Source organism: Lycium barbarum, chromosome 12 (assembly GCF_019175385.1).
Source record: "Lycium barbarum isolate Lr01 chromosome 12, ASM1917538v2, whole genome shotgun sequence".
Taxonomy (NCBI): domain Eukaryota; kingdom Viridiplantae; phylum Streptophyta; class Magnoliopsida; order Solanales; family Solanaceae; genus Lycium; species Lycium barbarum.
Window position 1 is genome coordinate 38,015,505 of NC_083348.1, and position 14,511 is coordinate 38,030,015.

The 14,511-nt window shown below is 38.3% G+C and overlaps 1 protein-coding gene across 1 annotated transcript; it reads left to right on the top strand.

Moving 5' to 3' along the window:
• Nucleotides 1-249: 249 nt before the first annotated feature.
• On the top strand, nucleotides 250-4,020 carry LOC132624210 (uncharacterized). Its single transcript, XM_060339024.1, has 7 exons — nucleotides 250-424; nucleotides 754-1,421; nucleotides 1,536-1,708; nucleotides 1,825-2,554; nucleotides 3,198-3,276; nucleotides 3,399-3,495; nucleotides 3,936-4,020. The coding sequence occupies exons 1-7, from the start codon at nucleotides 250-252 to the stop codon at nucleotides 4,018-4,020; spliced, it is 2,007 nt and encodes a 668-aa protein (XP_060195007.1).
• The last annotated feature ends 10,491 nt before the right edge of the window (nucleotides 4,021-14,511 follow it).

The window sequence follows — 14,511 nt, forward strand, 5'->3', positions numbered from 1 at the left end:
TATAAAAGAAGGTTAGGTATGGAATATGCTATATCTAATATAAATGGAAAGATATGGGTATTTATTGATGCTGCTGTACAATGGGAAGTAGTGCTAGACTCTGAACAACAAGTTACTCTAAAGTTTCAACATCAAGACATAGGAAAGGATATGATTGCATCCTTTGTTTATGCTAAATGTCATGAAACTAACAGACTAGCTTTATGGGATGATCTAAATCAAATAGCAGATACCTGGAAGTTACCTTAGATGGTTGGAGGAGATTTCGATATTATCTTATCTGATGAGGAAAAACTGGGGGGATTACCAGTTACCTTGGATGAATGTGAAGATTTTGCTTTTTGCATTACCTCTTGTGAGTTATTTGACATGGGATACAAAGGAAGCTTATTTATGTGGTGGAATGGGAGATCAGCAGGGGATTGTATATTCAAAAGGATGGACAGAATCTTGATTAACACTCTTTTTCAGTGGTTTTTCCACAAATAGAAATTGAGCATCTTACAGGGACAGGATCAAATCATGCCCCTTTACTTATGACTTGTGGGCAGGAAACAATTAATTTTATAAAGCCTTTCAATTTTTTGAATTTCTGGACTCAACATGAGTCATTCAAAGATTTGGTTGCTCAAAACTGGAGGACTGATTTTGTGGGCACCCCATACCTGGCCTTTAAGCAGAAGTTGAAGAATATGAAAAGGGCCTTATCAGTGTGAAGTAGAGAAACATATGGAGACATTTTCAAACAATTAGCTATAAGAGAAGAAGTAGTAAAGGTGAAGGGAGCAATCTTTGAGGAGGATCCAAGCATTGTAAACAGAATTGTTTTACAAAAGACACAAGCAGAATTGAAGAAGTATTTGCACCTTGAAGAACAATATTGGAGACAGAAAGCAGGATTCACATGGTATGCAGAAGGGGATAGAAATACAAGCGTCTTTCATAATTATGTGAATGGAAGAAGAAGGAACTTGCAACTGAGCAGAATTCAGGATGGCACTGGTTCTTGTCTTGGAACAATGGATCTCATTTCCCAGGAGACTTTGAACTTCTTTCAAAATCAATTCACACAGGAAGGAGATTCAGAGGATTTTGATTTATTGAAACATGTACGCCAAATGGTGACTCATGAGCAGAATATGGGTATATGTGGTTACCCAACTAAAGAGGAACTTAAGAACGCAGTTTTTGTCTTGAGTAGGGAAAGTGCTAGTGGCCCTGATGGCTTTACTGGGGTGTTCTACCAGCACTGTTGGGACATTGTTGGAAATGATGTGCATGCAATAGTTTTGGCTTTCTTTGATGGAGCAGAATTACCAAAGTCCATAACTCATACTAATCTGGTCTTAATACCCAAGAAACATCCTGTTCAAACTTGCTTAGACTTAAGACCAATTAGACTTTCTAATTTCATTAATAAGGTGATTTCTAGGGTGCTTCATGGGAGATTATAAGGTATCATTCCAAACCTAGTTTCTTCTAATCAGTCTGGGTTTGTGAAAGGAAGAAGTATATTTGAGATTCTCCTTACTCAGGAGATAGTCTCAGATATAAGAATCAGAGGCAAGCCTGCCAATGTGATCATCAAACTAGATATGGCCAAGGCTTATGATAGAGTTTCTTGGAAGTATTTACTACATGTGCTAAGGAAGATGCGATTTGCAGAGCATTTAATTAATCTTATCAGAAGATTGGTTGATAATAATTGGTACTCGATCTTATTGAATGGACAGGCTAAAGGATTTTTCAAGTCTACTAGAGGAGTGAAACAAAGAGACCCCCTTTCCCAGCATTGTTTCTTCTATCCACAGAGGTTCTTTCTAGGGCTTTGAACTCTTTGTTTAAGGATAGTAAATTCATTGGATATGGGATGCCAAAGTGGACCTATCCTATGAATCATCTTGCTTATGTTGATGATAGTATTATATTTACTTCTGCTGATCCTTATTCTTTGAAATGCATTATGTATGTTCTAAATAAATATGAGAAGACTTCTAGGCAGCTTATTAACAAAGGAAAGATCTCTTATTACATGCATAGCAATGTTGGAGGTGGGATGATACAGACAGTAGGGGATATAACAAGTTTCACAAAAGGAAATTTTCCTTTTATATATCTAGGGTGTCCTATCACCCATTCCAGGAAAAAGAAGATCTTCTACTTAGAGCTTATCAAAAAGGTGAAAGGTAAACTACTTTCTTGGAAAGGAAAACTGCTAACTTATGGAGGAAAGGTTGTGTCGATCAAAAGTGTGCTTCAGAGTATGCCCATACACTTATTGTCAGTGTTAGCACCCCCTCTATGTGTTTTGAAGGATATTCATAGAATATTTGCTAAATATTTTTGGAGCAATGATGAGGAGAGGAAATGTAGACATTGGGCAGCCTGGCAGGATGTTTGTTTGCCTACTCATGAAGGGGGATTGGGTCTTAAATCAATGTTTGATGTCTCTAATGCTCTGTTTGCAAAATTGCGGTGGAGATTCAGAACAACTGGAACCATGTGGGCTAATTACATGTGGAATAAGTATTTTAAGAAGCTAATTCCTACTCTGGTACAATGGAAGAGGGGATCATAAGTTTGGAAGAAGATGTTGGAAATGAGGGATGCCGTTGAACATGAAATATGGTGGGAGGTTAACGGAGGTATGACTAATGTGTGTTATGATAATTGTACTAAATTGGGAGCATTGCACTATATTGTTCCCATTGAGTGTCCTATTAATAAAGATTTGGAGGATGTGGCAGATTTAATAGAAAATGGGTGCTGGAAGGATGAAATACTTCAACAATCTATTCCATAAGAAATAGTAGAGCATATTAAATCTGAAATTCATATACAGCAATTGCAAGGAACATGGGACAAACCATGGTGGATGCCTACTAGTACATGAAAGTTTAGCGTGAACAGTGCGTGGAATTTACTGAGGCACAAGGAGCAAGAACAGGAGGACTTCAAACAGCTTTGGATAAAAGGGGTACCATTTAATATTTCCTTCTTTTTTTGGAGATTGTGGAAATTTAAATTGCCCAGTGATGACAAGTTAATGAGAATGAATTCCCATTGCTTCAAAATGCTATTGTTGTAGTCTTCCTCAGCAAGAAACAATGCAACACCTTTTTTTAATAGGAAATTGTGCTACAGAGGTGTGGAAAGTATTTAAAAATCCAGTTGGTATTCATATTAATTTGGTACAGGTTCATCAAGTGACCAGGAACTGGTGGAAACTGAATTGTGCAAAGAAACTCAAACTTATTTTGCATGCTGTCCCAATTTGTATTACTTGGCAATTATGGATGTCCCAATTTTTATTACTTGGAAATTATGGAAGAGGGGGAACACCATAAAACATAAAGGTACATCAAGATTTTAGACATTCTTTGAATTTCCTAGTGCAGGGAGGAGATTGTTGAACCTAGATAAGCATGAAGTCCCTAATCTGAGAATTAGGAATGCCAAGAACACTGGATACTCTGATATACATGGTTTAACTTTGTAACTCAAATATTGTGAAGACTTCTAATGGTGGTATTAGCTTTTAGCTCAGCCCATTGAAGTATTAACAATAAATGAGAAACAAAGGAGATAGTATATCAGTAGTATTCAGAGCAAGGATGAGGAGGGTGATGATTTTGGTGTTGTTTCTTAGAATTTGGAACTATATCTGTAATTTTGCAGATCTGGTCTAGATTTTGGAAAATAAGGATTTGACAAACTTGGTTTGATAATCAAGTGACTCGATTCTTAGCAGCAAAATTCTCATATTCACAGTGAAAACTATTCAGCATGGGTTTAACAGGAAAATCCATTCACACAGAGAGTTAAAATCAACTTGGAGCTAGGAACTACAACAATTACATATATACCATTATTTCTTGGAGCTATATCAACTAGTTGTCTACACATTTGTCAACATTCTTGGAATGGGCTTTCAGTTATCATCAGCAAAATGCTATGAAAGTTATTCGAAGAATTAGGAAGAAACTTTACCTTATAGATCAAGATTTGGCTACACTCTGAGAATCAACTCCATGGCGATGGATCCACGGCACCTGGTGAGAGCTTGGGGTGCGAGAAAGTGTATCCAAAGCAGAGAAGCTTGCTATAGATCTATGATGAAGGCCGATTCCGACCATCTTTCTGGTGGTTAGAAGAGGAAGAACCCTAATCTTCAGGAACTTTCCTAATTTTGGCTGATGTCCTTTTGTTTTGCTCTTATCTTTTGTTTTGTTCTTTGGTCGACTTTGAGCCTGTTTCGATGGGCTTACGTAGGTTATAAGTTAAAAAAAAAATAAGTTGGAATAATCTAACTTATTTTTTTGGTTTATAAGTTATTTTCAGCTTATAAGCTGCTTTAGATAAGTTAAGTCAAATAGGCTCAATTATTTTTTTGAGCTTATTTTAAGCACAGAATGACTTTAAGCTGGTCAGCCAAACACTCAAAAAAGCTGAAAACAGCTTATAAGCAACTTATAAGCCAATTCAAACGGGCTCTTTATGTCGGCTTTTTGTTGCTGGACTCTTGGTTTTTTTGCTTTAATTATAGCAATAAAATATCCCTCCACAAAGTTTTCTTAGTGGTTGCTTTTTAAAAAAAAAATCCTATATTACTCATTTTGGTGCAATTTGTATGGCTTGATGCGGAATACGAGGTCAATTAACTAATGTTCGGTTTGAATTCCTTAATAGAATCTTCAAAAAATTTGAAATAAATTTTATATATTAGGAACTGCATAGAAAGTATTATAAATCATAATGCTAACAATTCAAAATATTTTAAAAATATTAAAATAAATTATGATCATAGAAAATATTTTTGTTGTCCAAATAATAACTAAGACAAACAAATTAAAATGGAGAGAGTATAGTTTATGGGTCCTCCCTCAGACCGTATGGCACAAATCATAAATAAAAAAATGAAACCATGTGTAACGACCCGGCCGGTCGTTATTTAATATTTCGCGAAACCATTCCCAATTTAGGTCGAGGGTCGTAAATAACAAGATCCATGATGTGTTTTAAGGGTTGGGAGTGGGAAAAATTAATTTCGGAAAGAATTAGAAAATTCGGCAGGAAAAGACCGCTATAACGGTGTAGCGACCGCCACAGCGGTCCACACGGGGCAGTAGCCTGATTTTGGTTACTTAGCCTATTTTTCTCTCCCTTTTCAATAAAAGGCTCTTAAGGGATGCTCCTAGGGTTCCATATGAAAAGAAAAACCCATGACACTAAGAAAAAGAAACATTCCTAATTTCCTCCCCACCGTTCCCTACAAATATTATTGCTTATGAATTCGGATGAAGGATAAGGAGACGAGCAATTCATGGAGAATCAAATAGTTGTTCGTCAAAAAGGTAGGTTATGGTTTACTTTAGTTAGACTTTGATTAGCGAATCGTATAAACTTTTAGAGTTAACGGGAGAACGCATGATTAGGTCTTCGGACATAAGTTTGGATGGACGTACCTTTTAATGTGACTAAATTCTTGTGTAAATGATGTATAGGGTAATAATGAGTTATTATTAATAGAAAGTGTTCTTATCACTGTGGGGTTACTCCGTGTTTATTTTATGCAACCCTAGGATGGAGTGATTTCCGTCTTTATACCCGATTGTGATGAATATTCATATGGTTGTTTTTCCTTGGAAATAAGAGGTTGTATTGGAAGAATTATATTGAGTCGGGTTGGCATTACGCCCATCAAGGGCAGGAATTGTGATTGTTTTGGTATATAGCATTGTCACATTGCATTGCATGGTTTATGAGGAAATACAGGTAGCAGAAAAGTCTGAGTGTGGGCATTGTGTTGTCTGGCCTTGTGTCCATTGAGTTGAATACGTGAATTATATATATATATATATATATATATATATATATATATATATATATATATATATATATATATATATATATATATATATATATATATCTGTGTGTGTGTGTGTGTGTGTGTGTGTGAATTGGATCCGCATCCGAGGTTCATTCCGAAGCAGAGGTTTGTGCTCAGGTCCAAGGAGTGAATCCGAAACGAGTGGCACATAGACGCCATGGGTCCCTTGCAGATCATAACTACTGAGAAATAACATCAGATAACATGTATGTATAGTGTGTTTGGCCCCTTTGCATCGCATTTGCATTGCGCTACATCTCATATTTTTATGTTATACATGTGTGTGCTACTGTCGTTAATACTGCTTATTTGCCTTTATGATTTAGTTGAGAGACTGGGTGGAGAGGGGATTTGCATATGGTAAGTGTAGTGTTGAACGACAGATAGTGATTTATTTTCCTAGGTGCATCGTATTATAGGTGTTACGCCTCTCGTTCTCGTCATATTAGAACATATGGTTTCATATTCAGGTATGCCTTAGGAATTAAGACCCATGTCCGAGTTTTGGAGATAGAAAGTGTCTTACCCCGTGTACGAAGGTACCAGCTGGTATCCCTGATAATTTGCAGGATTAGAAGTTGAACGAATCGAATCGACGTGATCTGAGCTGAATCTGAGAAATCTGTAGACACCAGTCATTGTGGACGGACCATCGTTGTGCGGCATCATTATGTTTCTGCAGCCTTGAATTTGCAGGTGCAGGTCGACGGACCATCGTCGACCCGCTCGTCGAACCGTACCGCTGGGACTTTTTAATTCCAAGTATAAATATGTGGTCCACGACCTTAATTCTCTCTTCCAAGTCAGATAAAAACCCTAGTATATTTACTCCCAACATTTTCTATCATTATAGTGGTGATTTGGTAAGTTCCGAGCCCCGTAAACTCGAGCTTGTGAAGAAGAAGGTTGTTTCTAGGGTTTCTTCAAGGTTGTGAAGCTTAGGGAGTCAGAGTTGAAGTTGATCTTTGTAATCTTAGACCCCTCAAGATATGTAAATGATTTCTATCCTTGTATTTAATTTAATTATCAAGCGTTTTAGCGGTTTTAAGTGAAGAGAGGATACTTATGGAAGTGGTAAGTTGATGAGGGGTAAGATAGTGATTTGGGGTTATTTTAAGAGGCGATTGGGAATGGATTTAGGTATATTTTGATATATATAAGTGTTGTCATTGTTGTTGTGGGTATTATGGTTGATGTTAGATCGAATGGGAAGTCGAAGGGTTGTTGAGCTTACAAGGAAAATATTGTCCACAATTCGTTAAGCTCTATATGTATCTAAAGATGGTTAGTAAGTGAGATAAATAGTCTTATTGAGGCCTGTGTTATCTTAATTGTAGACTTACAAGTTCGAGGAAAAGTTGGGCGATTGGTGATATTCTATGGCATGTTAAGGCTATCATTTCTTTCCTTTGGCATGATCCTACGATAAGAGCCAACAAGCGAGTAAGCGAACTTCCATATTACTCTACTCTTAGAAGAATTAGGAGTACTTCAGTCATTGATGTTCATGTACCGCGTTTATGATTGTTCCTTCTATTCCTGGGTCCAGTTTTATGTATCCAGTTCTATGTGTACAGTTTATTCATGCATTACATTCATTATATCTCTATGTATATTGACCCGTGACCAGAAGGCGTTATATACGCAAATATTAGATATATGTGGAGTATGAGAAGAGGGATAGGCGTTATACACGCATTACCACCTGATCAGTTGGTGCACCGTGATGATGATATAAGAATTGGGCTGCACGTACCGCAGTAATGTATATGATGATGGCCGCAGAGGGGCCGATACGATATGATGGGATGCCATAGAGGCTTGACAGGTGTTATATACGCACATATATATATATATATATATATATATGTATAACCTGCATTGATAGGCATGAGCATGCATATTATACGCCCACAGAGGTATTGTCAGTTATACAGATTCATGCAGATACATACAGATACTAGTTCATACAAGTACACGCAGATAGTCATTTCAGCTTATGAGTTCAGATCTTATTCATGATTCCTACATATACATATTGCTCTTATGCCTTTCATACTCAGTACATTATCCGTACTGACTCCCCGCTTCTCGGGGGGCTACGTTTATGTCGGCAAGTTCAGGTAGACTGACAGGTGGTCCAGCTTAGTAGGACTTCTATCCAGCAGTGGTCAGTACGCTCCATTGATCCGGAGTTACAGTCTGTTTTTGTATGCTAGCCTTTTGAGATGTACATGTTTATGGGTATGACGGGGCCCTGTCCCGCCCTTTCTACAGCTTTTATTCCAGTAGAGGTCTGTAGACAGTTGTATGTATTAGTTAGATGATGTAGCATTGTTGACTTCGATAGTGAAGAAGGCAAGGGGTGATATTGTAATTGCCTTGATTTAAAGTCTGAAGTTTCATTGACTTGTCTGCTTATCTTGTTGACTTTATATTGTGTTGCTTACTAATCTTAGTCGACCTATGAAGCTTACCAGTATGTGTGGTGTACTGATACTACTCTTGCTACACTCTTCCTGGGTGTAGATGTGTTGCAGGTATTAGCTGAAGTTTCGCCATGTGGATTTACCAGACATTCTCCTACAACCACATCCATCTCACTCACGGCGGAGGCTATGTCATTTATTTTTTCTTCTTGTATTTAGGAGCTCTTGCACTGTCTAGACTAGATTCCGGGAGTTTCTTTTTAGTTTTATTGTATTTTAAAACAGAGCCTGTACGAAGTTTTTGCGTTAATTTTGTAATTTATAAAGCATTGTTTTCGCAACGTTTTAATGTTGGGTTTAGTTGGTAAGGGTTCGCCTACTAGGTTAGTAATATGGTAGGTGCCCGCACGACTCGCGGGTTGGGTCGTGACACCATGCATGTTGATGTGAGATTGACTACTTAAATCCTTAATTTTTAAATTTCAAACTCTAATTTTAATTTTTTAGTGTTACATCTTGAAGCAGAAATGTAAGATTTTAAAATCTCAAACTAAATATATTTCTTAAAATATAAACATTGCAAAAAAAAATCTTACTAAACATATAGGATGTAGTAGATGCAAACAAAAAGTTACCGGATTTTCTTATGTCTATTCTATGAATTTATGTGGTTTTGACCCTTGTGTTAACTAATTGCAAGAAAAAAAGTAAGTCTCCATCTTGAACAACTATTTTCCTTTTCCTCTTACCCATCTTATGCATTTGTTTTGCTTTTGTCCTTGAATTCTAAATTCATTTTAAAGTTTTTGCATTTTAGTTTTGGTCTTATGGGGATATTTTAATTTCTACTCTACTTAGCGTAATTATAACTAAATCGACGGTACATCATCGAACACCTCTATTAATATAATGCAACGATAGTTAGAATGTTATTCAAAGTTATTACAACACTTTAATGAAAGACCGTAGGTAAATTAGAAAATCAAATTAACCATACTGGGTCCTGTTGGAAAATATGAATAAAGAACACTGGATTGGAGGCTTGAAACACGTACGAAACGCTTTTCTAAAAATGATATTTGCACTCTCTCATCTACAAGATTGCTATGGGATTTATGCAAATAGTTTTAGTGGATATGACAAGCCTTTGAATTTTTGCAGTAAGCAAATAGTGAAGAAATTCTATAGGAAAGCAAAACTTGAACTTGAACTTGATCTTTTGGAATTGGAGAAGAAGAAATATTTGCAAAAGGTTTGAGAAGAAGAAGAAATTACTTTGCAGAGAAAGAAAAGTTGTTTTTGCAAAGTAACATTTAGGGCTTTTTATAGACAAATTATTTAATAACTAACACACCCTTTACTAAAAGACACATCCTTTCATTTAACTATTACATTTAAAATAATAATATTATTTGAACAAAAACTCAACAATCCCCCACTTGTTTAAATATAAATTAGGACTCAAAGATCAAGTAATGTTCATGCACTCACTCAATCCACGATTCCGAAACTAACATTGGATATCGGACTCTCCCGTCACTCTCATTTAAAAATCAAGTCCAGCTCATTACAATGTTTCGTTAAGTACCAACAATAGCATGAAAGACTACACAAGTCAACTTTGAGTCAACTATTTTTCGCTTAAAGTCCATTTTCCACAAAAGTCGCCCGAATCAAGTCCAGACACCTCGGGAAACATGTCAACGGTCCCTTTGGGTCAAAATGAGCTAACAAGCTCAAAAAAAGGACAGAAAAGCCGAATTGACTATAACGACCAAACAGGTCATTACACTAGCTCTGCATTCAAGGTAGGTTACGGTCTACTTAAGTTAGACTTCGATTAGTTGATTGTATGTGTTGTAAAATCGATAGGAGAAAGCATATCTAGTTTTCAAACATGATGTGTGTGTGGTTAAACCCCTATATGCAATTGATTGAGTGACTGTGTGGGATTCGTGTCACTATTCATTGTGTTGGAACCTATAGTTTGATGTTGTTGTGGTGAGAAGTTAATATGATCTTCTCGTTGAATTTGGGATACAAAATGATGATTCGATTATTGAAAACAAGAGAACAAGAAATACTAGTGTATATATGTGAAAAGACACATTTGACAGGGGGTGAGGATGTGACGTAGACTATGAGCTCATGGTCTGATGTTCGCTCCAAAAATGAGTGGTACATGAAGTGGACCTGCGTCCGAGGTTTTTTTCGGAGCGGAGGATTTATGGTTCGGGTCCGATGAGTATCTATAATGAGTGGTGCACAGACACCTGGGTCCCCTGTAGGTCATGACTACTGAGCAATGACATCATTTAGCATGTGTGTACACCACATATATGGTTATTATTAGTAGACTTATTTACGTTGTTGTTTCTGTTGATTTGATTCTTGATATCATTAGGTGCCTTGATTGTTAACATCCTGGGTTGTCTTGTTGAATGAGTTAACTGATTTTGTGTTGTTGGCTGGCTTATCTATTTTATTAATTTTATGATGTATGCATGATACTAATCTTAGTCGGCCCATGATATCTGCCGGTACATAGTGTTTGTACTGATACTACATTGCTACATTCTTTTGAGTGCAGATTGTGATCCAGAGACTGCTACCCGACCTCATATCTAGCATTGAGGCCGTTGCTGCTAGATTTAGGGTGAGCTTCTATCCATGCCAGGCCACCCGAAGATCTTCTTTTATGATGTCTATTTCTATTCCAGACATTGTTGGTTATTTATTTAGACAACTTACATTCCTTAGACATCTTTTGGATTAGAGTCCTTGTACGGTGACTTTTAGATTTTGGGGTTGTAATAGTTAGGACTTCCGGATTTACTTCATTATTTTATGCATGACTAGATTTTGATTTATCTTGTGCTTGAATGGGTAATAAACCATATTAAACTGGTTAATATAAAAATGGACTTGAATGAGTAGTTGACTTACGTATTGGTTCCACTAGGAGTTAGCGTGGGTGCCGGTCATGGCGGGTTGGGTCGTGACAGATTTGGTATTGGAGTCTTAGGTTAATCGATCTTTTCGTACAAGGACATGCCTAGTAGAGTTTTGCGGATTGGTACGGAGACGTCTGTACTTATCTTCGAGAGTCTACCAGACACTAAAAAAATTCTTTTTTTTTCTTTCTTTCGTGCTACTTGATTCCAATTGGTATTTGGATGATTCAAATTGGTATCTGACTATCCTTCGTTCGTGCTAAGAAGCTAGTGGAGAAGGGTGGTCTAGCTTATTTGGCACATATCCGTGATACCAGCGCAGATACTCCATCTATTAATTCGGTTCCACTGGTACGCGAGTTTGCGGATATGTTCCCCATGGACTTGTCAGGTATGCCACCTGACCGTGACATTGATTTTTGAATTGATTTAGACCCAAGGACTTATCCTATCTCTATTCCACCATATAGGATGGCGCCAGTAGAACTAAGGGTATTGAAAGAACAGTTGCAAGATCTTTTGAATAAGGGGTTTATTCTCTTGAGTACCTGTCCTTGGGGTGCTCTTGTGTTGTTTGTTAAAAAGAAGGATGGGTGTATGTGTACGTGTATTGATTACCGTCAGCTGAACAAGGTGACTATCCGAAACAAGTATCCCATCCCCCGTGTTGATGACTTGTTTGATCAGTTACAGGGAGCTTCTGTGTTCTCTAAATTGATTTAAGGCCAGGGCATCACCAGTTGAAGATTCGGGCAGAGGATGTTCCTAAGACAGCCTTCAGGACCAGGTATGGCCACTATGAGTTCTTAGTTATGTCCTTTGGGCTTACAAATACCCCAGTTGCTTTCATGGATTTGATGAACAGTGTTTTTAAGCCCCTTTTAGACTCTTTCGTGATAGTGTTCATTCATGATATCCTGGTGTATTCTAGAAGTAAGGAGGAGCATGAGAATCATTTGAGGATTGTTCTTGGAGTATTGTTGGCGAAGTGGTTGTACGCTAAATTCTCCAAGTGTGAGTTTTGGTTGTCTTCTGTATCCTTCTTGGGGCATGTAATTTCGAAAGAGGGTATTATAATGGATCCGCAGAAAATTCAGGTAGTTAGGGAGTGGGCTAGGCCCACATCAGTGATCGAGATCTGTAGTTTCATGGGGCTGGCTAGCTATTATCATCGGTTTATGAAAGGGTTCACCTCTGTTGCTTCTCATTTGACTCGTTTGACTCAGAAATAAGTACTATTTTAGTGGTCCGACGAGTGTGAGGAGAGCTTCTAAAAGCTCAAGACATTGTTAACTGTAGCGCATATTCTAGCATTTCCTGTGGAGGGCAAAGATTTTGTTGTTTATTGTGATGCTTCACGTTCTGGATTGGGTGTTGTTTTGATGCAGGAAAAAAAGGTGATTTCTTACTCTTCTCGGCAGTTGAAAGTGCATGAGAAAAACTATCCTACTCATGACATAGAACTGGCAGTAGTGGTGTTCGCGCTGAAAATCTGGAGGCACTAGTTGTATGGTGTCATTGTGAGGTGTACACTGATCATCGCAGTTTGCAGCATGTGTTCACTCAGAGAGATCTGAACTCTAGGCAGTGGAGATGGATGGAACTGCTGAAGGATTATGACATCTCTATTCTATATCATCCTGGTAAAGCAAATATGGTGCCTGACGTGTTGAGCTGGAAGTAGGCTAGTATGGGAAGTTTGGCTCGTTTGATCTCTTCGGAGCATCCGTTAGCTAGAAAGGTTCAGACTCTAGCTAATAGTTTTATGAGGCTAGATATTTCTAATACGGGTAGGGTGTTGTCTTGTGTTAAGGCTCGTTCGTCATTTATGGAGTAGATTAACGCTAAGCAGTTTGAGGATGCCAAGCTGTGTAAAATTTGTGGCAAGGTGTTGCGAGGTGAGGCCAAAGAGGTCGTGATAGACGAATAGGGATGTTACGGATTAAGAGGCGAGTCTGCGTGCCACGTGTGGGCAATTTGATTAAGGCTATTCTGACTGAGGCTCACATTTCGAGGTATTCCATTCATCCTGGCGCTATTAAGATGTACCGCGATTTGAGACAATACTACTAGTGGACTAGGATGAAGCGTGTTATAGTGGAGTTTGTTGCTCAGTGTTTGAATTTCCAGTAGATGAAGTATGAAAATTAGAAACCTGGGGCTACACTTCAGAGGATGCCTATTCCTGAGTGGATGTGTGAAAGAATAGTAATGGATTTCGTGGTTGGTCTTCCAAAGAAGTTGGGGAAGTTTGATTCTACGTAGGTTATTGTTGACAGGTTGACGAAGTCTACCCACTTTATTCCGGTACGGATAACTTATGTCGCGAAGAAATTAGCCAAGATCTACCTTCGTGAGGTAGTTAGGCTACATGGGTTTCCTATCTCCATCGTGTCCGACAGGGGCACAACTTTTACATCTCGATTTTGGGAGTATTTGCATGAGGTATTGGGTACTAGGTTGGACCTTAATACAGCTTTCCACCCTCAGACTGACGGGCAGTCCAAACGGACTATTCAGGTTCTTGAAGATATGCTTTGGGCTTGTGTGATATACTTTGGTGGTCATTGGGATCAGTTCCTACCATTGGCCGAGTTTGCATATAATAATAACTACCACTCCAGCATCGACATGGCTCCATTCGAGGCGTTGTATGGGAAGAGATGTAGGTCTCCTATTGGTTGGTTCGATTCGTTTGAGGTAAAACCTTGGAGTACTGACCTTCTGAGAGAGTCCTTAGAGAAGGTGAAGGTGATTGAAGCTAAGCTTCTGGCGGCACAGAGTAGGCGAAAGGAGTATGCGGACCGTAAGGTCCGAGATCTTATGTTTGGAGAGGGAGAGCAAGTACTGTTGTAAGTCTCACCCATGAAGGGGGTGACGAGGTTTAGAAAGAAAGGCAAGCTTAGCCCATGGTACATTGGGCAGTTTGAGATTCTCAAGCGTGTGCGGGAGGTGGCGTATGAGTTGGCTTTACCTCCGGGTCTATCAGGAGTTCATCCGATATTTCACATTTTGATGTTGAAGAGGCACCACGACGATGGTTCGTACATAATTCGTTGGGATTCGGTTTGGCTAAATGAGAACTTGACATATGAGGAAGAGCCTGTTGCTACCTTAGTTAGAGATGTTCGTAAGTTGACGTTCAAGGAAATAGCCTTCGGGGAAAGTTTAGTGGAGGAATCGTCCAGTTGAGGAAGCTACTTGGGAAACAGAATCGGATATGCGTAGCAAGTATCCT